Source organism: Podarcis bocagei (assembly GCF_964188305.1).
Source record: "Podarcis bocagei genome assembly, chromosome: 1".
Lineage (NCBI taxonomy): Eukaryota > Metazoa > Chordata > Lepidosauria > Squamata > Lacertidae > Podarcis > Podarcis bocagei.
The window spans coordinates 88,182,812-88,206,514 of NC_138125.1; the positions used below are offsets into that span (position 1 = coordinate 88,182,812).

General features: G+C 47.4%; 1 protein-coding gene across 2 annotated transcripts; it reads right to left on the reverse strand.

The window, feature by feature from the left end:
- Positions 1 to 3,540: 3,540 nt before the first annotated feature.
- LOC308584603 (tubulin alpha-1D chain) lies at positions 3,541 to 8,934 on the reverse strand. 2 transcript variants are annotated; one of them, XM_081189408.1, is made up of 4 exons: positions 8,790 to 8,934; positions 6,981 to 7,203; positions 6,077 to 6,225; positions 3,541 to 4,622 (listed from the first exon to the last, which is right to left on the reverse strand). In XM_081189408.1, the coding sequence occupies exons 1-4, from the start codon at positions 8,790 to 8,792 to the stop codon at positions 3,639 to 3,641; spliced, it is 1,359 nt and encodes a 452-aa protein (XP_081045534.1). In that variant the 5' UTR covers positions 8,793 to 8,934; the 3' UTR covers positions 3,541 to 3,638. The 2 variants fall into 2 exon arrangements, with proteins under 2 accessions (XP_081045534.1, XP_081045533.1); XM_081189407.1 differs by lacking the exon at positions 8,790 to 8,934 and having other exon boundaries at positions 6,981 to 7,242.
- Between the last annotated feature and the right edge of the window lie 14,769 nt (positions 8,935 to 23,703).

Below are 23,703 nucleotides of genomic sequence, written 5' to 3' on the forward strand. Positions count from 1 at the left end.
AACAAAAAGACAATTCTGCCCCGGTGCCTCTCTTGATAGCTCAAACACAGCCATTTGGGTTTCCTAACAGCAGAGAAATGAATTCCACAGAAGCCCCTTTGATTTCTTTGTGATTCTGAAGGGATCTTGCAGAATCAGTGAATTTATTCCTTACCACAAAGTGTCTTCAGTCCTCTTTGGTTTGCATCTGTATAAACTGTAAGAACAAACTAAATATGACATAATAGGCATCACTGAAACCTGGTGGGATAAGTCCCACGATTGGAATGTAATAATGGGGGGATACAATCTATTTCAGAGAAACAGACCAGACAAGAAAGGAGGAGGAGTGGCGTTATATGTCAGGGATGCGTATACCTGTGAAGAGATCCAAGATTTAGAACATCAAAGCCAAAGTGAGAGCATTTGGGTCAAAATTAAGGGAGAGAAGAATAACAGGGACCTCATTGTGGGAGTTTACTATAGATCCCCAAGCCAAACGGAGGACATAGATGATGCCTTCCTGGAACAGATGGCCAAGCATGCAAAAGGAAGGGAGATAGTAGTAATGGGGGACTTCAATTACCCGGATATTTGTTGGATGTCAAACTCAGCCAAGAGCATAAGGTCAAACAGATTCCTCACTGGCCTTGCAGACAACTTCATTGTCCAGAAAGTGGGAGAGGCAACAAGAGGAACAGCCATTTTAGATCTGGTCCTAACCAATGTTGATGACCTGGTTAGTGGGGTAGAAGTGGAAGGATCATTAGGCGCGAGTGATCATGCTCTTCTGAAGTTTACAATACAGTGGAAAGGAGCAGCCAAGCATACTAGGACTCAATTTCTTGACTTTAAGAAAGCCGACTTCATAAAACTTAGGGAAGTGCTGGGTGAGATCCCATGGACAGTAATACTAAAAGGAAAGGGAGTTCATGATGGCTGGGAGTTTGTTAAGAGGGAGATAGTAAAAGCACAATGTCAGGCAATACCAATGAGAGGGAAACATGGAAGGTGCCTAAAGAAGCCAGGGTGGCTATCTAAAGAACTTTTAACTGAGTTAAGATTAAAAAAGGATGTGTACAAAAAATGGAGAAGGGGGGAAACCACCAAAGAGGAATTCAAACAAATAGCCAGCACGTGTAGACACAAAGTCAGAAAAGCTAAAGCACAGAATGAACTCAGGATTGCTAGAGAGGTTAAAAGCAACAAAAAAGGCTTTTATGGGTATGTTCGTAGCAAAAGGAAGAGCAAAGAAACAGTGGGGTCACTCAGAGGAGAAGATGGTGAAATGCAAACAGGGGACACAGAAAGGGCTGAACTCCTCAATGCCTTCTTTGCCTCAGTCTTCTCCGATAAGGAAAACAATGCCCGACCTGAAGAATTTGGAGCAAATGATTCAGCAAAGGAAACACAGCCCAGAATAACTAAGGAGATAGTACAAGAATACTTGGCCAGTTTAGATGTATTCAAGTCTCCAGGGCCAGATGAACTGCATCCAAGAGTATTAAAAGAACTGGCAGATGTGATCTCAGAACCACTGGCAGTCATCTTTGAGAATTCCTGGAGAACAGGCGAAGTCCCGGCAGACTGGAGGAGGGCAAATGTTGTCCCTATTTTCAAAAAGGGGAAAAGAGAGGACCCAAATAATTACCGCCCAGTCAGTCTGACATCAATACCAGGGAAGATTCTGGAGCAGATCATTAAGCAAACAGTCTGTGCGCACCTAGAAAGGAATGCTGTGATCACCAATAGTCAGCATGGATTTCTGAAAAATAAGTCATGTCAGACTAACCTGATCTCGTTTTTTGACAGAATTACAAGCCTGGTAGATGAAGGGAACGCAGTGGATGTAGCCTACCTTGATTTCAGCAAGGCATTTGACAAGGTGCCACATGATATTCTTGTAAAGAAACTGGTAAAATGTGGTCTTGACTATGCTACCACTCAGTGGATTTGTAACTGGATGACTGACCGAACCCAAAGAGTGCTCATCAATGGTTCCTCTTCATCCTGGAGAAGAGTGACTAGTGGGGTGCCACAGGGTTCTGTCTTGGGCCCGGTCTTATTCAACATCTTTATCAACGACTTGGATGATGGACTCAAGGGCATCCTGATCAAATTTGCAGATGACACCAAACTGGGAGGGGTGGCTAACACCCCAGAGGACAGGATCACACTTCAAAACGACCTTGACAGATTAGAGAACTGGGCAAAAACAAACAAGATGAATTTTAACAGGGAGAAATGTAAAGTATTGCACTTGGGCAAAAAAAATGAGAGGCACAAATACAAGATGGGGGACACCTGGCTTGAGAGCAGTACATGTGAAAAGGATCTAGGAGTCTTGGTTGACCACAAACTTGACATGAGCCAACAGTGTGACGCAGCAGCTAAAAAAGCCAATGCAATTCTGGGCTGCATCAATAGGAGTATAGCATCTAGATCAAGGGAAGTAATAGTGCCACTGTATTCTGCTCTGGTCAGACCTCACCTGGAGTACTGTGTCCAGTTCTGGGCACCACAGTTCAAGAAGGACACTGACAAACTGGAACGTGTCCAGAGGAGGGCAACCAAAATGGTCAAAGGCCTGGAAACGATGCCTTATGAGGAACGGCTAAGGGAGCTGGGCATGTTTAGCCTGGAGAAGAGGAGGTTAAGGGGTGATATGATAGCCATGTTCAAATATATAAAAGGATGTCACATAGAGGAGGGAGAAAGGTTGTTTTCTGCTGCTCCAGAGAAGCGGACACGGAGCAATGGATCCAAACTACAAGAAAGAAGATTCCACCTAAACATGAGGAAGAACTTCCTGACAGTAAGAGCTGTTCGACAGTGGAATTTGCTGCCAAGGAGTGTGGTGGAGTCTCCTACTTTGGAGGTCTTTAAGCAGAGGCTTGACAACCATATGTCAGGAGTGCTCTGATGGTGTTTCCTGCTTGGCAGGGGGTTGGACTCGATGGCCCTTGTGGTCTCTTCCAACTCTAGGATTCTATGATTCTATGAAAGTACTTCAGACGGCAATACTACACCCTGAGCAGAGATGGGGGAAATGGTGGTTCGCTAGCTGTTCTTAGATTACAGCTCCCATCATCCCTGGCCATTGGCTATGCTGGCTAGGGCTCATGGGATTTGGAGTCCCATAATCTCTTGAGTGCAAGGAGGGCACAGGTTCCCCAGTCCTTCACTGGAGAGCCAGTCTCATAGACTAACATAGAATTGTGTCATGGGGCTTTTATACAACATTTACATGGGTTTTAACGGTCAGGGCTTCTCCCTGTAAATTATGGCTTGGTGAAGCTGCTGACAATTATATTAGCCAATTATGTAGCAGTATTTCTACAGGGAGGGGCATTTGTCAAGGGCATCACGACAAACAATAGTACCACAGTACTGGCAGTACCACAGAAGGCCGCTAATGTGGATTGGACTTAGGTCTCCCATGTGGGACAGTGTCATTTGAACAGAGGTAGTAACTCTTCAGGAATGGCGTGTGACTTCTTGATGCTTATAGGCCAACAGAGCAAGGAAGCAGCTGTGAGTCAAGAAGAAAACTACACCACATTTCTGTGACACAATTAATATTTTATTTTGCGAAGAGAATCCCCAAGTGGCAAGGCAATGGACACTTTAATTCCCCACATAACACAGATTGAGCTGTGCTAATACTCATCACCTTCCTCTTCTTCTCCTTCACCGTCTATACTATCTGTTCCCACTTCTTCATAATCCTTCTCCAGGGCGGCCATGTCTTCTCGTGCCTCGGAGAACTCCCCTTCTTCCATGCCTTCCCCTACGTACCAGTGGACAAAAGCCCTCTTGGCGTACATCAGGTCAAACTTGTGGTCCAGGCGGGCCCAGGCCTCAGCAATGGCAGTGGTGTTGCTCAGCATGCACACTGCCCGCTGCACCTTGGCTAGGTCTCCACCAGGAACCACAGTCGGGGGCTGGTAGTTGATGCCAACCTTGAAGCCTGTGGGGCACCAGTCCACAAACTGGATTGTCCGCTTTGTTTTAATGGTGGCAATAGCAGCGTTGACATCCTTGGGCACCACATCACCTCGATACAAAAGGCAGCAGGCCATGTATTTGCCATGGCGGGGGTCACATTTCACCATCTGGTTAGCTGGCTCAAAGCAAGCATTGGTGATCTCCGCTACAGAAAGCTGCTCATGATAGGCCTTCTCTGCAGAGATGACCGGGGCGTAAGTGGCCAGAGGGAAGTGGATGCGAGGATAGGGCACCAGGTTGGTCTGGAACTCTGTCAGGTCCACATTGAGCGCCCCATCAAAGCGAAGCGAGGCTGTGATGGAGGACACAATCTGGCCAATGAGCCTGTTCAGGTTTGTGTAAGTTGGGCGCTCGATGTCCAGGTTCCTGCGGCAGATATCATAGATGGCTTCATTGTCCACCATGAAGGCACAGTCTGAGTGCTCAAGGGTGGTGTGTGTGGTGAGGATGGAGTTGTAGGGCTCAACCACAGCTGTTGATATCTGAGGAGCTGGGTAAATGGAGAACTCCAGCTTGGACTTCTTGCCATAGTCAACCGAGAGCCGTTCCATCAGCAGGGAGGTGAATCCTGAGCCGGTGCCTCCCCCAAAGCTGTGGAAGATGAGGAATCCCTGGAGTCCTGTGCATTGGTCAGCCTATGGAATGCAGGAAACAAACCAAGCGGTGGTCAGTTGGGGTTAGGGAGTGGTTTGGAATAATGGGATAGAGTCCTCCAAAACTCTCTCAACCACTGCTTTATTGTCTCCCAATTCCTCTGGGAGACCCACAATCAAGTCTCTGTATTTCAGCATTAGAGTTTAGCCCTATTGCTGGCCATTTGGGATGGATGAATTTGTTAACTTCCACTCCTCTCTGTCTCTAATTTCTCCAGTTTTAGATTCAGTGAGGTTGCTGAATATTTTTTAAGTCCTCATGAAAATTCACCAGCATTTTTGTTGGATTGCTCCTAATATACTGTATGTTGCTTTGACTAATAGACACAATTTTTGGCAAGCTGCTTTTCCTAATCTATTGCATTTTTGTTCATTACTTTCACTAATGCATGCATTTTACGCACATTTCCCCCTAATGTGTGCATTTTCGCTAACATCATTTGGTTGCAGAACTGCAACAGAAACTTCAGAGAAGCGCAAATTTCAAAGAAAAGCTTTGTTATGGTTCATGCATGGGCTTGATATGCACAAATTAAACTGAACCAGATTTCTCCACCAATCAATCATCTGGGTGGTAGGAAGGATCTAAAACACTTTCATTCCAGCAAAGGTGTACTTGCTACATTACCTGTGGAGAATTGGTCCTCATGACAGACGGCCATTGTGTCACCATTGCAGGAGACTGGCTGTTGCATGAGCAGAGAAAGAGCCTGCTCCACAGGTCACTGTGCGCTTAAGTGTTCACAGCACCCAGCCTTGCTTAAAGTCAGGTGTCCAAGATGGGCCTGCCCTCCACAACTTATTTGGGCAGGTGTTGGTGGCTGCCCACCTGTCAATCACATGATGTCAATAAGATGTCAGGTGATCCAAAGTTCAAGCTGCAAGACTGGCAATAAGCCTTTGCTTGCTTTTTGATAGTAAAAGGCTTGTCTCCAATCTTAGTGCTGTTGCCTTCGTTTTTGTGCTCATCCACACTTAGCTTTGCTCTGCATTTCTAAACACAGGTCCAGACTTTATAGGTCTGTGCCACACACACACACACACATACCTGGACACTTTTTCAGTGCAAACCCTCTGTTTACCAAATTGGAGCAAACAGCAATCCATGGCAAAATCCGAATTACTGTTTGTTCTGATTCAGCAGTAAAGATCAGGTTTTCCTGGGGGAAGCGGGGGGGGGGGAAGCACGCAGACACAGACTGGGAAAGTGTGGACCTGCACCTAGAAAGTGTGGGGCAAAACTTAAGTGTGGATAAACCTTCTGCACTATAATCTAGTTCCCTGAGTGAGGCAGTGGAAGCTGAACTTGTGCAGCATCAACACAAGCCGCTCATTATCTCCCCTCCACGTTCATTAACCAGAATCCCTTCCAGATTCCAGAAAGCAGATCCAGCCCCTTCCTTCCCCAGGTCTCCCATGCCACCAAGCCCTATTACCAGCTTCCGGATCCTGTCCAGCACCAAGTCAATGATCTCTTTGCCAATGGTGTAGTGCCCGCGGGCGTAGTTGTTGGCAGCATCTTCCTTGCCAGTGATCAGCTGCTCTGGGTGGAAGAGCTGGCGGTATGTGCCAGTCCGAACCTCATCTGGATTGCAGAGGAAACAATAGGTCAACTCATTTCCTCACCTCTCTTGTCTCCTAGCCCACTCTGCTGACAGACCAAGGCAGGATGGAGATTCGGTTTCAATAGCTGAGAGTATGATACGGGTTCAGCCCTGACCTGAGAATCTTTTCACCAGATTTGGAGAGTTCTCAGCTAGCCAATGGGCCACCGTAGACATGCAGAGAGGGGATACAGACATGGACCACAGCAAGCACATTTTCCATAGAAAGCCACACTCCAAAGTCTTTGCGTCTCCTGTTGAGATACTGTGACAATACAGACAAATCTGGTAGGATGTTGCCATTTTAAATGCCCTTGTGTGGTAACACAAACTTGAAATGGATTCCTAGCACCAAACTCGCTTGCTTTCTACATCCATTTGTTTTATTATTACATGTCTATTCCACTTTTCTTCCAAGGAACTCCAACCCATTTTAAGCTCACAACAACCCTGTTGTTCTTTATGACTGAAGAACAACCTTTATTCTTAACAGATGAATATCATGGATCCCTGTGGTTCTTTAACCGGTTCATTCAAGCTGCTTCAGGACAACATTAGGCAGGGTTAAGAATTCTACCCTGGGGTGCCATTAAAGGGCAGGAAGTTCCTAAGCATCTATTATTATATTTTGACCACCGTGGCAGCCACCAGAATGTCTTGGGCCACCTCAGATCAGTATCCAATCAGAATACACAGAGGATCCGGTCAGACTCCGCCCCTAATATGCAGCCCTCACCGATCACAGTGGGTTCCAGGTCCACGAAAACAGCCCGAGGCACATGCTTCCCAGCTCCGGTTTCACTGAAGAAGGTATTAAAGGAGTCATCTCCACCTCCGATGGTTTTGTCGCTGGGCATTTGCCCATCCGGCTGAATCCCATGCTCCAGGCAGTACAGCTCCCAGCATGCATTGCCAATCTGCACACCAGCCTGGCCCACGTGGATAGAAATGCACTCGCGCTGGGGAAAGAGGGGCAGATCCATCACTGGTGTGGAAGCTACATGTCAGGGGCTACCAGCAGCAGAACAGGAAACTCCCATCCACACCCTGACCCTCTATAATACTGCCCCCTGTGGCAAGCCACCCAAAATGCAGATTGGTGCATCTTTCTGGGCAGTGGAGTATCCCCAGGCTCTGGGGTGGCCACTCCTAGACAGGAGCTTGGTCTTTGCCAGAGCAACAGCCAGTGCTTTATTTCTTTAAAAAAAATGTTCAGGGGTACTCTCATTCTTTGACTCAAGAAAATCACTTATAGTTGAAACCAGGAAAAATAAATACAGTCAATGAACAAAAGTACAAAGATTCACAAAATGTTTAGGGGTATATGTACCCCTGCATCCCTTCCAGAAAAAAAAGCACAGGCAACAACCATCTTCCTGGTTCTAGTGTATTTTGGTGAGTCCTTTGGCTCTAACACCTTGGCACGACATCTCCCTGCCCCTCCAACAACTCCGCCTTTACACTGCAGTAGTCAGTGGCTAGGAGATGCTGACACCTCGTTCTCAGGTCATGAGCTTAATAAGAATAGAAGCAAAATCTTCTCACCAGTCATCTGAAGAGCACCAGGTTGAGGAAGGCTGCACTACACCATAAAAGCTCTTTTTAAAGGGTTGTTGTTGTTTTTTACTCAGGGTTTACATGGTGGGCTGCATACCAAAGTTAGTATAATGTCACAGTATTGGAATAAGTTTTTTGGGGGGTATGCTGCATGCCCCATACCCTTCTAATTCCTAGATCTGGCAAGTGTTAAAATCTTACCAAGGGTTCAAATTGTTGAAATAGTCCTCTAAGTATGGGTCATTAAGGTAACAAAGGAAGTGGCTCCATGCCAGATAACAAATGGATGTCTGTCCCTCCCCCACTCCCTCTTGGGAGTTGTTTGTGAGAGCTAGAGGCAAAATGCGGCAGGCTGAGGGCTGGGCAGCTGTGAGAGACATAGGCATGCCTGATTTCTGTATGAATCCAAGGCTGTGGCTCTGAGAGAAGGAAGGCCCTCTTGGGGTGTTAATGCTGTGAGCCTCTCCACCATAGGCTCAGGTTGTATATCTGTGTAAATAAACCATACATCCAAGACACCACTGTCTCTGCTGTCCTTTATTCTGAGGAAACTGAACTCTGGATAAGGGTCTGGAATTCCTGGAATCTTTCAGTGTTCAGAGATTGGGCTTCCCTTCCCCTCTCTCTCTCTCTCTCTAAAAAAATAGTGTTAGCGTTTCCCATTATCTAGAACTGAGGCTGAGTGAAAAAGGAAAAAGGGGAGGGCAAACTGGTAAAAACACCCCACCATCAAGAGTGCTAATTCCTCTTCCCTCCTGTTCCTACACTGTGAATTTATTTTATCCTCTTTCCTCTACACCTTGCATTCTTCGAACGACACCCTGGTTACAGATCTGAGTGCACCTCCATTCCCATTAGAAGGGCACGGGGATCGTACGGCACTATATTTAAAACAAGGGAGGCTCCACATGCCCCTGACGGCTATGCTGAGTGGGGCTGCCATTCCCTCGCTGCTCCAGCCCAGCTGACAAGTCCAGGCAAGACTCACCATCCTGCAAAACTGTCTTCTTCGACCCGGCGGCGATGAGCTCAGAGGACGAAGGCTGGTAACCGAGGGGTTTTCCTGCAGTGTCTGCCTTTTATAACATTCTGTAGCCCATCTCCAGGCACGAGGGATGCTTTGTTGTTAGAGATGGACACGGAGCTGAGCCTGAATGGTCTCTGAGTTACGGCCGGAGTCAACACACAATTCACAGAGAAAGCCAAGCTAAGCCTTGGTTACACCAAACATAGCTAGGGACTTGTGTATTGGGGAGGGACTGTCCCCAGAGGATTATTACGTGTGCCGCCAAGCTTCACCTTCAAAAAAGGGAAAACACTGGTTTTTTGTTATAAACTCCCCCAGTCCTGCCTGCTGTTGTGCTAGCATGGAGTGGGGCATCTTTTTCTGTCAAAGGGCCACATTCTGGGCAATCTTCCAAGGGCCACATGCCAGTGGTGGGTGGGGCCAGAGGCAAAAGTGCACAGAGCAGCAGGTGTGAATTATTATTATTATTATTATTATTATTATTATTATTATTATTATTATTATTATTATTAATTTATACCCCGCCCATCTGGCTGGGTTTCCCCAGCCACTCTGGGCTCCTTCCAACAGAACATTAAAATACAATAACCTATTAAACATTAAAAGCTTCCCTAAACACCTTTGTGCAGTAGGCTAGTTTCTACACACACTTGCATATACATCCTACCTTCCAGCCAGGGAAGCAAGAGGCATTATCAGAGTTCAAGGGCAATTCCAGCCAGAAAAATAAAAAAATTCAAGGAGGCTACAAAGCAGGGTTGGCAATGGCTTGGAGAGAGCGGGGTGGCTGAGGAGGGGCTGGCCTGAGACTCCCAGGGACCTGTCATGGACTGGCTGGATGCAGAGCTGTGGTGGGAGGCACCAGCTGGGGAAGAAGGCTCAGAGCCAGGAGACTGGTGATGGGACAATGATGAGTGGTCAGAGGGAGCAGACTGGGAGGAGGAGGTGTTGGAAGCTGAAGAAGCAACAGGGTTTAGTGAGCAGGAAGAGGCTGTGGCAGAGTGCAGTCCAGAATCAGAGGCAGAAGCGGAGGCTGGAGAGGAGCCATGAAGCATCAGGCTGCAACAGGCAGCTCCCCTCCCCTCTGGTCTCCCTGAACCTGAAGAAGTATAAATACAAAGCTCAATCAAATTCCCCCTCCTTTCCTATCTCACAGTGGCCCACCAGGTGCCTATGGGAAGCCCTCAAACAGAACATAGGCACAACTAGCCGTGATAGCTATGCCCTGCCTCCATGGTTGGAGGCAGAAACGCTTCTGGATACTAGTGGCTGAAAGCCACAGGAAGGGAGAGTGCTCTTGTGACTGAGTCCTGTTTATGGGCTTCCCACAAGCATCTGGCTGGCCACTGTGAGAACAGAGTGCTGGACTCCATGGGCCATTGGCCTGATCCAGCAGGCTCTTTTTATATTCTTAACAGCCCTTTCCTTCCTTGCCATTCTCAACAACTAATGTTACCTAATGTAAATGGCCAAGGCCAAGGCCACTCTCTCTCTCTCTGATCCACACCAGCCTTTGAATCGCTTCCTTGTTTGCCTAATGGCATGTTCTGCCAAGCAGTGACCATGGGGACAGTGATGAGACAAGGCAGAAGTTGGTTCTCCTTCATTTTTTCTGTCAACCCTGCGCTGAGCCGCAATACACACATACACAGAGAGAGTGCGCACCATGGAGTGGGGGAGCCACTCCATGGAGTGCATATAGGTAAGACTTGTCAAGACTTGATAGAGTTTAGCCTTCCACTGCCCAACAACCTAGCAGCCAGCAAGGGACAACGTTGCCCCCTTGTGGTGTATAGCCCACTAAGCATGCTTTGATGGCATTGCCAAGGCAACCGGCAAGTCTCAACAGAGAGCGGACAGAGTTAGGGAAGAACAACAGAGACCCATTGTTTGCAGCGGCCTTTCTGGAATGGTGGGTGCAGGGCAGAGATTCACAGGTGCCTTCCTAGAAGGGAAAAGCTCCTCTTCCCTTTTCGCTGGGTTTCTCCGTCTTGTTTTCCTTTGGGGGATCAGAATTCCTACCCACAGTGTAAAGCAGTGGGCCATCTCGCTCAGGAAAGGATCCTAGCAATGGATCTTAGCGGAAGTTTGCAAATCTTGAGTTCATGGGCTGCGATCATCACGGGATCCAAGCTGCAATCTCCATTCCGGGCTGCCAGAGTCAAGAAGCCATGCCCGGCAGTGAGGCTTCCCCAGAAAGAGTCCCTCCAGTGGAGCAGGTAAGGACTCTGCTCTTGTGCCATGCTCAGGAAAGGGTTAAAAGGCTTCCTTGGAGACCTTGGTGGTAAGGAACTTCATGGTACAATTGGGGGACAGAGTAAAAGCATTAGCCAAAAATCCTAGTCAGGGTCTGACTCAACATCTGTTAATTAATTGAATTTATATACTGCTCTATACCCAGAGGTCTCAGGGAGATTCACAGAACAAAATCAATATATAAAACCACAAAATATATAATCAAAATAAAAGCAACCCAATAACTCCCCCCAAACCCCCATTTTAAAAGGCCATAGGATGTCAATTTACAACTGTGGAGCACGTGTAGGCCAAATTCAAAGATTCTGGGTTTTTCAAGCCCAATTGTTGTATACATATGGATTTTCAGTAAGGGGGTTGCAGGGCATGGGGAGGGTGAACCATTCCTATATCAATTGCCCCCCTGCATGGCAATTGGAGACCATGGGGGAGATTTCCTCCTCCCCCCCAATCCTATTTGCTGAGCATGAGGAGGACAGGGGAGGCATAGCCTGGAGGTGGAGGTCCCAGAGGCCCTATCCAGCCCCCAGGTGCAGAGTTCTCCGTCCATGGTTTAGGGGCATCTTTATACGAATGGTCCCTCTCTCCTGCATCCTTCCTGTTCTCACCAGATGCCTATGGGGAGCCTGTAAGTAGGACCTGAGCATCACAGCAGCCTGCCCACCTCCCATTCCCAGCAACGGGCATTCTGTCTCCATTGCTAGAGGTAGAACATAGTCATTGTTTCTTTACTGTATGTTATTACACACACATCATATTAGTTGTGCTCATACGGCTAGATAGAATATGCTATCTCTGGCAGCATCTTTGGGGAGTGACAGGAGATGAATGCCTCCCTTTAGTTCCAAGCTGGTGGATCTTTTGCAAATGACCACACCCCAACATGCAGCTGGAAGGTGGATAGAATCTGTCCATGCATGTCAGCCCATCCGGAAGCTGCTGGCTTCTTACCCAGGTCTCATGCTTCTTCCAACTGCATCTTGGAGCAAGGCTGACACAGATCAAGTTTTCAAACTGCAGTTACCCAATCCTGCATCTCTGCATATGCTTTAAGAACTTTTTGTTCTCAAAGCATATGCAGATAAATAAATATATTCAAGGAAACAATAAAAAGTGGAGAAGGTAGTGCTATAAGAATTCTAAGGTCTCAAATATAAAATAAGTGTTCATAAATGTACAAGGCAAACACATACGTACCTGTATAAACCATGTGTCTGAAATAGTACAGGAGAGCAATCCTGAAGCCATTTTGACTCTCCCAGTGACCTCAAATATTCCTCTGCGTAAGGGAGGAAATGGGGAAAGCCTCCCCATTGTCTTTTGCTTACAAATCCTGTCTTAAGAGCATATTTGTGTATGAATAGGGTGAGCCTGTGACCTGGATTCAGGAACTAAACTATTAACCATCACAAAAGAATGGTCAGGCTGCCCAGGTAAAGCAATCAGTGACCATTGTCAGGTATCCTGACAGACAGGATTTCTGTTGTAGACTGCCCCCTGTGATGTATTTCTGTTGGAGACTTCCTCCTTCTGTGATGTTTCGGGGGGGGGGCGGTCTTGACCTACAGGATGGGCAATTTCAAATGTCTATATAAGGGCTTGCATGCCATTGTTCTGGGTTCCTCTCCTCCCTCCCTGCGTGGGGTGAGCGGGGGGGGGGAGACGGGGACACTGTTGCAACAGTTTAATAAAGATCAGGCTTATTAGATTCTTTGCTTCTCAGTATTCTCTGGCTGGCCTCTTTCTCCTACCAATAAGGAACCCACTTAAGGGCTCCATTCGGGCTCTTGGATAACCCGTAAGGGGAAAGGAACAGGTTATTTTCCTCTTATAACAGTAGTAAGGGGAAGCAAGAGATATGTCTGTCATTTTTGTGTGTCTCTGATTCCACACAATAAGGAATTGTGGTGGACAAACCCCACTTCTCAAAGACAAAACTATTCTGAACGTTGGGTTGGTAGTACCCTCTAGTGGCAAATAGTAGTAATACATGTTTGTTGCATGTATGAGGATAATGTGGGAGATAGGGAAGACACTGGCTCATCAGAATCTCTTGCTGAGCACAGCCAGCTGTGGAGGGCACCAGGAGGAGAGTCCGGGTAGGGGAGAGCGGGGAGGTAAGTGAGGCGGAGCGGGGGCTTGGTGCCTGAGCGCCTCCAGCACCCGTCGGAGGCACAAAGACCCTGTTCCTCCCTGGGCAGGCCGCAGGCCTGGTCGTCCTCTTATATACCTGCTGGGATTGACAAGACATCTGACCCTCACCTGAATCTCATAGCTCTCCTGTAGGTGCCTCTGATTAGTTATCATTTAACTCTTGGGGGAAATAATTAGCATCACACGTCATGTGACTGTGACAAAGGTAACCTGTGTACTTGCTTGCTTGCTTAACAGCTGTTGGGAACTTCAAGGTCCCTGCTCTCCCTTCTTATGGTCTTTGTACTGGACCTGGAGACTCCAATAGAGAGCATTCCATGTCAAGAAGGAGGGCAAGTGGGCACTCTATCAAATGACAGGGCAGGAGTTACACAGAGCAGGGCCTTTTCACTGGTGGTGCCCATTGTATGCCTTGCTCTTCCCGGACCTGCTCTCTTTTGGCCTGTATTTTGAAGCTTTATAAATTAGGAAGATTTTGGAAGAACTGTTTGACAAGTCTCATCAGTTGCTGATGTATGAACGGATTTTATTTGCTACTATTCTGTGTTTCTGATGCACCAGGTCTTACACCAGCGTAATAGAGTTGGCCAGGATGCCAGAAGGGATACAATTTATGAGCTTTCTCTATTATCTCCACAGCAGGGGGTGTTCAGTCAACAGTGCAGAGGCTGAGCTTAAGCATTCCCTGCTGGTTACCTGCTTTCAGCAATAGGCGTTGCTGTTTGCTGGTACCCAATTGGTTAGCTGTCAGATTCTAGAGCTCCCTATTGGTGGTTCTTAGGTAATTCCAGAATACAGGGTCCATTCATAAAACACAGTGTTCATTCATAAAGCAGTAACATAAATCTCCATTGCTACATATTGGGTATATATTTCAGCAGTTGAACGTACAAGTTTATGGCCATGCTGTAGTGTAGTGCTTATGCGACTATGAATAAAAGGTGGCTGGGTTCATTGTCTCGGGGTTTGGGGGGGAAGAGGTGACAAAACTGATTTCCAATAAGTGTCCCCCTTTATTTCCATAACAAGTCCTTGAGTTTGTACTCTGAATAGTGACACCAGGGACCTAGAAGGTGCAGGGCTTGTCAGTCCAACCCCTGCACTGTCTCATCAGGGCTGACTTTAAGGCAATTGGAGCAACTGAGCCAAATTGGGCCCTGTGGGCCGCTCCTAGAAGGGCCCCTGCACCAGGGCAATCTAGATGGGTTTTATTTATATCTATAAGATTTTGCAGACTTTGGCTGTGAACCGGGGCCCTACAAAAAGAAAATTCAAGTTGGAGGAAGAATGGAATCAAAATTTTAAAATATGGGGAAAGGAAAGTAGTGGGAAGAAAGGAATCAGCATTTTGGTTTATTACATTTCTTAAATTACACACACACACACACTCAAGGTATCTTTTAACAGATTCAAATATTCAGAACAGGGCAGTCCATCTAGAAGAATAATTCTGATCCGAAACCTCTGATGCCTTTCAGGATTTCTTCAGAAGAAGAAAAGGCTAAGGAGTAAACCATACACAAATCCCAAGTGGAGTGCCTAAAACAGTTGGATGGTGCCTCCTATGCTTCCTTTTGGTATCTCCTGCAGCCAAGCTAGTGCCAAATATATTGCTCTGCCTTCCCTTGGACCACAGCAGTGAGGCTGAGAGGGGGGGTATCATCATCTGGGCAGCTCAGGACCCCCCCCACACACACACACACAGTGCCCAGGCTTGCACCCCAGAGAGGTCACTTCGGTGTTGCTAAGGCAGCAGTTTGACTTCACCCCCCTGGAGGCACACTCCATTGTCTCTTGAGTCAGACAAATGGCAACAACAATAACAATAATAGCCACATCTCTTCAGCACTCATAACTTGAGCAAGCCCCCGCCTCCAGCTTCTGCTGCCCCACATGCATTTGCTCTAAAGCTCACACAGAAATATGGGTGCTGTTGCCAGATGGGTGTAAGTCCCCTGCAGGGTTCCTCATGCACTCTCCTCTGCACGGAACTGGTGGATCCCTTGCTGTGGATCTAAGTGTCAAAATATAGCAAGCCAGAAATTAGGCACTGTGCCCTTGAACTCTTTACAGCAATCTTTCCGCGTTAACAGTGGCCCAGAAGCAACCCGGAGGTCCTGGAATGTGCATGTTAATGAGGGAACAGCTTGTCCCTGGCCAGGCCAGTCAGCAGCCGCGTGAAAGAACAGAGCCACCCCATTCCAGTCCCAGGCAGCAGAAGCGTGCAGAGACTTCAAACTTCCCCTGTGCAAAGTTTCAGTTGGGCTAATCTTATCCTTCCGCAGCCCATTTTACACTTCAGGGAGACCTGCTTACTTGGGAATGCTCTATTTACATTCCACTGCCCTGGGAAGCCTTGGAAATGAACGATGCTGCTGATAAGACTTAACAGGACAAAACAGACCAGAGCAATGTTAATCTCGCAGTTTACAGAATAACACAGCCCAGCTAACTCCCATTTATTTCCCTCCATTTGTCACTTGGCCTAGTGCAAAACCTGGCATGGACGTTTCTGGAACGGGTTGTGACTTTGGACTCTCCTCTCTTGTGGCTGTACGTAGAGCGAATCAATAAACGTTACAGGCCCCTCCCCGAGCGCGCGGGATAATCTCTCTTCCAGCCTCTCCCTGCACAATTTAGGCGGATTACTTGCTCTGCTGTTCAACCACGGATTCGCCCACTCCCCCCCCCCCGCCCGTTTGTATTATTACAGCCTGCATATGATGGGCGCAGGCAACAAGAGCTGGCTGCTTCGGCTTGCTTGTTAACTCAACAAAATTCTTTTGCGAACCAATCATTTCCTCCCGCAAGCCCTCCCCTTTTGCGCCCGGCTGCCTCCCTGCCTCTTTTCTCCCAACGGCTTTTGGCACAGCCAGGCCCCCGTGTGGTTGGCTGGCTGTCGCTGAACTGGAGCATTTCCTTTCCAGCTTTGCTGGGGGCTGTTGACTAGCTGCTTACACAACACGGGGGTTTCGCCCATCTGTCAGCTGAAGCGCGCCCTGCGCGTAAACAGGCACCGATCAGAGATCAAGGAGAATCTGCTAATCCGCATGACAGAACGGATCGCGGGTTCTGTGCAAAAAGCAAGCAGGCCTAAAAAGCTTTGCCAAGCAGGCTTTGAGTGGGTGGTCACCGGGAAAGTAGCTTTTGCAGAGTTCACCGGCTGCCTTAGGGAGGGGCAGCTATACGTGGCGCAGTCCCCGCTCGCCTGCTGTCTGGGCGAGGCGCTCGGTGCTCAAAACCGGTGATCAAAGGGCAACAATCCACGCTTTGCAGCCCTTCACTCTCAGCTAATTGCCCTGCCTTACAACTTCTCTTGGCCACCTGCCAGGGAGCGCTGCTTACAAGAGGGCGCCCACTTAACGATTTTTGCGCCTGTAGGTTTTGCTCTCTCCACCTGGGCGCGGAAGGGTTTGGATCGGGGCTGTGGTGCAGGGCCAAAGGTTTAGACCTCTCGTGCCATGTTCAGCCCTCCCCAGTCCTCAAAGCTGAGCAAGAGCAACTGGATCTGGGCATCCCTGCTGCAGGACTGGGGGTCCCCCACCAGTTCCAGGGTGGTCCCTGGCTGTCTTTCAGATATACCCCTTAGCCACCCACAGGAGCATTAAGGAGATAGCAAACCCAGCACAATTCCTCACCAGCAGATGCCCAGCTAGTTCCATCTGTGGCTTGTCTCAAGAGGAGGAGAAAGCACATGGAAACTCCTGCTCAAATCATGGCCTTCTTCTAGGGAGCTTTTTCTGTATTAATGGTATCAAGAAGCTCTTGCATTTTGCAGAGGGGCGTTCCAGGGCACACGCTAAGTTCATGAAAAGTTTTGGTCAGGTGGTGTTGGGTCTCTCCACTTCTCTGAAGATGCACCCCAGAACACAGCAGAGCATTGCAGGAAAGTATTAGTTGTGGCGACGAGGGATCTGTGGAACAGATGCATAGCATATTTCCTTCCCCATTAGCAGCTTCTAGCAGTCTCTGGGCATTTGTGGTCAGTGCCTTGGCGATCCTAGTTAATGGCGATTAACAGGTTTAGCACCGTGGTTCTCCCTTCCAATGCTTCGATTCTACAAAACAGTGTTTAACCTTACAGCTGCTGCTAAGATTATAATAGCTAGAAAATTGAGAGAAAGCATATCTCCTACTATATCTGAATGGACTGAGAAAGTTTCATCCATAGTAACTGTGATTAAGCTAACTTAAAAAAAAAAGAATACATATCAACCAGCCTAACACTAACAGGTTTATGGAAAAGTGGTATTTTTTGTAATGTTTTGGAACAACAAGTTCAGTTATAATGTCCAATGTTTGCTGCTTTCAAACTGTAACTGTTTTTCTTTATCCTCTTTATCGTTGGTTTATTTTGTTTGTTAATAATAATAATAATAATTTAAAATATATATGGTTAGTCATGTACTGTGTCAGAGAGTTCCACAGAGCAATAGTATTATTTGTTAGGGGAGCATTTCTCTTGCTTGCTTGTTTCCTTGCTTGCTGTGTCTAATTTGTTTCGTTCATCGTGCTACTTTGTGAGAAGGTAAAATATTTGTCCCTTATTTTGTGCTGTTCTTCAAGCCGTGTATAATTTTATAGATCTTTGGTAAATTTTAGTTGACTTCTTTGATAAAGACAGTGTAGTTTATGCTTTCTTCTTCTCAGCCAATTTATGGCCTCTTCTTTGAATTGTAGCACCAGAGAGTATCCTGCAAGCATCATGCTTTCCCTTTAAATAATAGTGGCAGAAAACTGACAGCTTTTAAGAGGGCATGCTGGGAGTTGTAGTTTGGATGCAAAGTACGAACTGGTAATCACAAGTTGCATAAGCTGTCAGTTCTGGTACATATCAGGGTAGCAGGAAAGTAAGGGAAGAAATGACAGTGTCTAGCCAAAAGCAGGGCTTGAGCTGAGCCAAGCCCATTATTTATAAGTTGGAAATAGAAGGGGAGAGATTATGAAATAAACTGCTGCTTATTCACTGGATTTTTTAATATATTTTTTTGTTAATACACATTATATAACCTAGGTTCACCTTCCCTGTAGCACAGCTGCACGTCTTAAGGATCAGATCTGGGCATTTTTTTAAAAAGCTCAAGCAGATGAGCTGTTCTTCTTTACTGGAAATATCAGTAATAAGAACAGAATCACACAGTGCCCCCAGCCTAGGAGTAAACTAAAAGCCACTGCTGGCCCTAATGCTCTATTGCTGGCATTAACCATTAGAATTCTGTGGGTGGCATTCAGCTAAGTCTTACTCTGAGTAGACTCACTGAAATTAATGAACCCAACTAAGTTGGGTCCATTCATTTAATTGCGTCTACTCTCAGTAAAAATTGGTTCAGTGCCACTGTGATTCCAGAAGCATCAAATAGGCAACTCTTGGGAGGATTTTCCCTTCCTATGTCTGCCCTATAAAAACATGCTGCTCTTGGGAAAAGTGACCGGTTTAGTTTAGCTGCATCACGATATGAGAATTTAGGCTGAATTTACTTCTGAGAAGGTATGGTTTGAATTGCATTGTTAGGCAATGTGGCACATAACTGCCCCCCCCCTTTTCATCACTGCAGGCTGGTATTGTCCTTGAATTGCCAACTCAGTAAATTGCTAACAGCAGTCAGAGGTCCTTTCCAGACAGAAAAATCACACCTTGGCCACAACCCAGCTACAGTTAAGGGTGAGTAGCTATCAGTGGAGGCTGCTCTATTGGGTCAAATGGGGGACTGCCTCACCAACCTCAGTCTGCCTTAAACCAGGCATCTTCAACCTCACTTTTAACCCAAACATGCCTTTGGGGACCTTTGCATGATGACAGGGCTCCTGGACCCACCTTGAAGACCACTGTCTTAAACCACAACCACCAACTGCTCCTTACCTTACTTGCAACCAGTCCAGGGGACAACACTGCCTGTCATCTTCCTCCTTCGTAGTCTCAGTGTTGCCCCTTGTAGATGTCAGCAGGGAGGGTGGTGATGACAAAACTCGAATGTGTTTGCTCCCCCTGTCTTGGCTCTGACTCCACCTACCACTGGTCTGTCCCACCAGTTCCAATGGGCACCAGCCACCATTGCTAGCCATCCATTCCTATGCAGACCTAACTAGGATAAGATCAACCACCATGGCTGCAATGCTACAGATGCTTACTTGGGAGTAGTCCCTATGAAAGTCAGTGGTACTGGCTTCTGAGTAAACATGCATAGGGTGCACAGTAAGCAACATGTTCTGCTGAAACCAATGGCAGTGAGTCACAGCTAACCATGGTGTTGATGGGATGTGCAACCTGATCCTTCACAGCAGGGCTGGGGAACTCAGTGCTCTCCAATGTACATGGACTCCAGCTCCCATCAGTTCCAGCCAGCATGGCCAATGGTTAGGGATGAAGGGGTTCAACAGGGCCACAGATTCCCCATACCTGCACCTTAGAGTTAGGCTGCACTGCCTGAAGTGCAGCCTCCCCTCCTCTTTCTTCATTGTTCCACTTCATGGCAGGGCCAAGGGATTTAGGCACACCCAACTGCATAAAATTGCAGCCTTGGTTACAAGTAACATTAGGGGGATATTTCATAGCACTTTAAACTTGCCCTGCCTCATTGGTCCTACTGTATCAATAGCATCCATAGGACCTGCCTGCCTGTTGACATCCCCATCAGAGCCCAACCTTCAGAAACGTGGTGGGTGTCTAGCACAGACAGAGCCTCATCTCTGGTGGTGCCTCATTTGTGGAACTCCCTCCCCCAAAACCTGTTTGGCTGGTGCTGACTTTGTGGGATTTGGGGTGCCAGATGGAAGCCGTTTTCTTTCCCCTTGTGTTTCATGTCTTTCATCACTTTTAATGGTTTCTAACACAATTATTAATTCTACTGCAGTGGTGTCATTTCCCACCCCCATTAGTATTGCATTTTCTTTTTTGTATTTATTTTGCTTTCATGATGTGTTGTAAAATGTGTTGTAACTAAGCTACAGCAGTGTGTGTGTGTGTGTGTGTGTGTGTGTGTGTGTGTGTGTGTGTGTGGTTTTCACCAGATATATTGGGGGTGCCAGCTACCCTCTGGCTGCAGCAGAATAGCTATACTTGTGCTCCTTGCCTTTAAAAAAGAAATAAATTCTAGCCCAATCCTATGGCTATCTACTCTTAAGTGTTCAGTGGGACCTTCTCCCAGGTAAATGTGCATAGGTTTGCAGCTGTAGAAGAAATGTGCACTGCTGCACTGCAGAGTTGGATGTAGACAAGCTTTTTTTTAAAAAAAGGAAAGGGGAAAAATCAGAGGAAGGGCACACAAAATGGTGTGTCATTGCTGCAAGAGGGAGGAGGCAGCCCTGCTGGTTTTCATCAGTTTGTTTGTTTGTTTATTTAAAGGACTAACAGAGCATTCTTGCAATTTAGTTGTACAGCAGGGACTCTGTGGTTTAAATGTTGTTTAGGGCCCTAAATGTGTATGCTTGTGCTCAGTGGGACTCTCTTCTGAGTAATGAAGTATGTGGCATTAGGACATAAACTGCATCCTTCCAAGAGGGGGATTTAGACTTGGAGTTATGCTGCGCACATAGAATTCCTAATAAATGTTCACATGGAGCAGAGGAAGGGAGCCTGTTCTCTTTTGTTGCCTTAAGGGCAACTGTTTAGGGTTTAGGCTGCATGCAATCCTGTGCATGGTTACCTGGGAGTAACAAAGTCCCACTGAACCTCATAAAGCAAGAATAGCTACAAGCTTCCCTCCAAATGTCTTGAACAACAACTCCCACATCCCTGGCTGTTGTCTATTCTGGCTGGGGCTGACTGGAGTTGCAGTTCACAACATCTAGAGGGCACCGTGTTGGCAGCTCCTGCCATAAGGACTGACCTGCTGGAGAAAAGGAGAAACCAGCCCATTAAATAAACTTGTTCCTTCTTCTCTCCATGATCTGTTTGCAATTCGTTAAAGTGAAATATTTCAGAAAGAGTGGCGACAGGGCAAGTTCCTGAGCCTACCATGGTGCAACACCAACAGAAAGTGGAAGTGGTATGATGGTTGTAGAACCGTGAGGGTGGTATTATGCAACTAGGTTTTACTGAGAGTTAACATGACCAGGTTAGCACCATTAATTTAAATGGGTCTACTCTGAGTAAGACTACCCTTCTTAGCGTGTGTGACAGGGTGTGTGTGGATTAACAGTTTCCTGAGGCCAGGGACAAAAACCCCCCAAAGGTGAGCTGCAAAGAAAATCTGCAGGTTCCTACAGAGCATCCCCCAAATCATGTTCCTTTTACCTGCCATCAAAACCCATATACTGCCCCCAAGCAATATTTCAGAGTCTGTGAAAAGCAGGATTTTTGTTACAGTCAGGGAAAGCAGAAAAGCAGCTGTCAAGCCCAAGGCGAGCTGAGCACAGCCCATGTAGGCCCAAACCATGCAAGTCAGGGGTGCCTTGACGCTACACGTTTGCCTCATGTCAGTTGCTCTGTGAATGGTGGGGGAGCATTTTGGGGAGAACCCCCCTTTCTACTTAGTTGACTTCTGTGTAATTAATAAACTCCCCCCCCCCTTCTGTTCAGGTTTCATTGGTCATGGCTTATCTGAAAATCTGCCTGATGGACTGGAGGACAGGTATGTGCATGATGTCTTAGTTGTCCGTGCAGCGAAGGTTTAAGGCTGTTATATGTTGAACGTGTGTCAGCTGGTTACTCCAAAGGGTTGAAATATGAGGATGTGGTTTCATCCTTGATACCCGGATGGAGGCCTGCAAACACGTCCCTGACTGGTCACTCTTCTGCTGGGCATTCCTAGGCAGGGGCCTAATTCAACAAACCTGCATACCAGCTAGGCTGGCACCCTTTGGCAGATTCCCCCAAACTTGTGGGCTGCTGTATATCTCCTCCTGCCATTTCCCTTTCTCCTTTCCCTTTCTTGTTGGGCTCCCAATGCCAATGCTATGAGTTCTTCAATAAATAAATGACAGAGTGGGATTTCTGACAACTACCACTAACCTGACTTTCTTGTGAGAAGTGAAATCAGCTCCCAAGTCAGAGCCTTCCTGCTTTTGGCAGGGAGTATTTCCCGCAGAGACAGAGCCCTGAGGAAGGGTTGCCTGTCCAGGCAGGCGCAGCTGGAAATGCACAAGAGAGCTGCCTCACGTGCCTAGGCCTGTCACCTCCACAGGCAGCGTTCCTGAGCAGAGAGAAGGGAGAGGCCTCTACAGCCCCGGGGGCAAGGGCGAACCTCAGGGAACAAGGGATCATGGGCAGAAGACACCTGCCCCCATCCTGGCTTTTAGGGTTTTCAAGTCATCTCCTATATTTTGTGCAGAGGCAGAACAGGGGAGTGGTGATGATGTTAGCATCTCCTGTATTTTGGACAGCTCTTGCATTTTGTGCAGAGGAGGAGAATAATAACCATAATAATGATAATAATATCCCAGGTGTGGCTTTTACCATTATTGCAGCTTTGTCGGGGGGGGGGGATCTGCACCTTGTGCAGTTCTCATTTATTTGCATCTTCTCCGACCTTCCAGCCAAGGGCAGAGGAAGGGGTGTGTGGTGGGGGCAGGCCGCCCCGGGTGTGTTCAATGAGGGGGGTGACATTCGGCGTTCCGCCCACCCGCAACTCCCAAGCATACCCTGAGCCATTGGGGAAAGCGGGGAACTGTGCTGCTCTGGCAATGACATTCCCCCCTTCTCCCTTTGTTTTGAATGCTCGGGGGAGGCTTGGGAGTCGCAGGTGGGCGGTGCACCGAGTGTCTGCCATTGGTGGCTCGCTCAGCCCCCATGGTCGGCTTGCTCTGCCCCCAGCTGCAGGGCGTGCACCCGAGCAGCTATCCTGCACCTGGGAGGGCACCCCCCCGTGCCCCTCGGGAGTGCACCCGCCTTAGGCAGTGCGGGCATATGCTCTGCCACTGCTTCCAGCTAGTGTCATGTTGCTGGCACTGAGCCAGGACTTCCAGCATCCTGATCCCACCTCAGAGTTGGCTGCCTTCTGGGCACAATTGACAAATGTGACTCTAGGCATAACCCAATTTAAGCAGCCCAGTCCTTAGCAGCTCAGGATCTTGGATGTGGCCAGGAGTGCCTTTGCCCAGCTTTTGTTTTGTTTTATTTATTTAACAAAATGGATGTGGCACTTGATTGTAAGGAAACTCCTAAAAGGTTTGCAACTTAGGCTGTCGCACAACTGCATCTGCTTCTGGAGAAACTGCTGACTTGGCCCAGGTAGCATATACTTGAGTTACGTCACAGCTTGATTGCTGCAATGCACTCTGCATAGGGCTGCCTTTGAAGGGTACTCAGCAATATTGGGCCCAGAATACCTCAGCCAGTCTGTTAACAGGGACTGCGTGTAAGCAGTGCATAACTCCCTTACTGAAACCACTGCCACTGGCTTCATTTATTTCTGAGCCCATATTAAAATACTGGTGGTGGTCACCTTCAAAACCCTATAGGTTTGGGATATCTGAAAGACTTCTGTCTTCTCCAACATGAAACTAGTGAGATCACTATCAGAAGCCT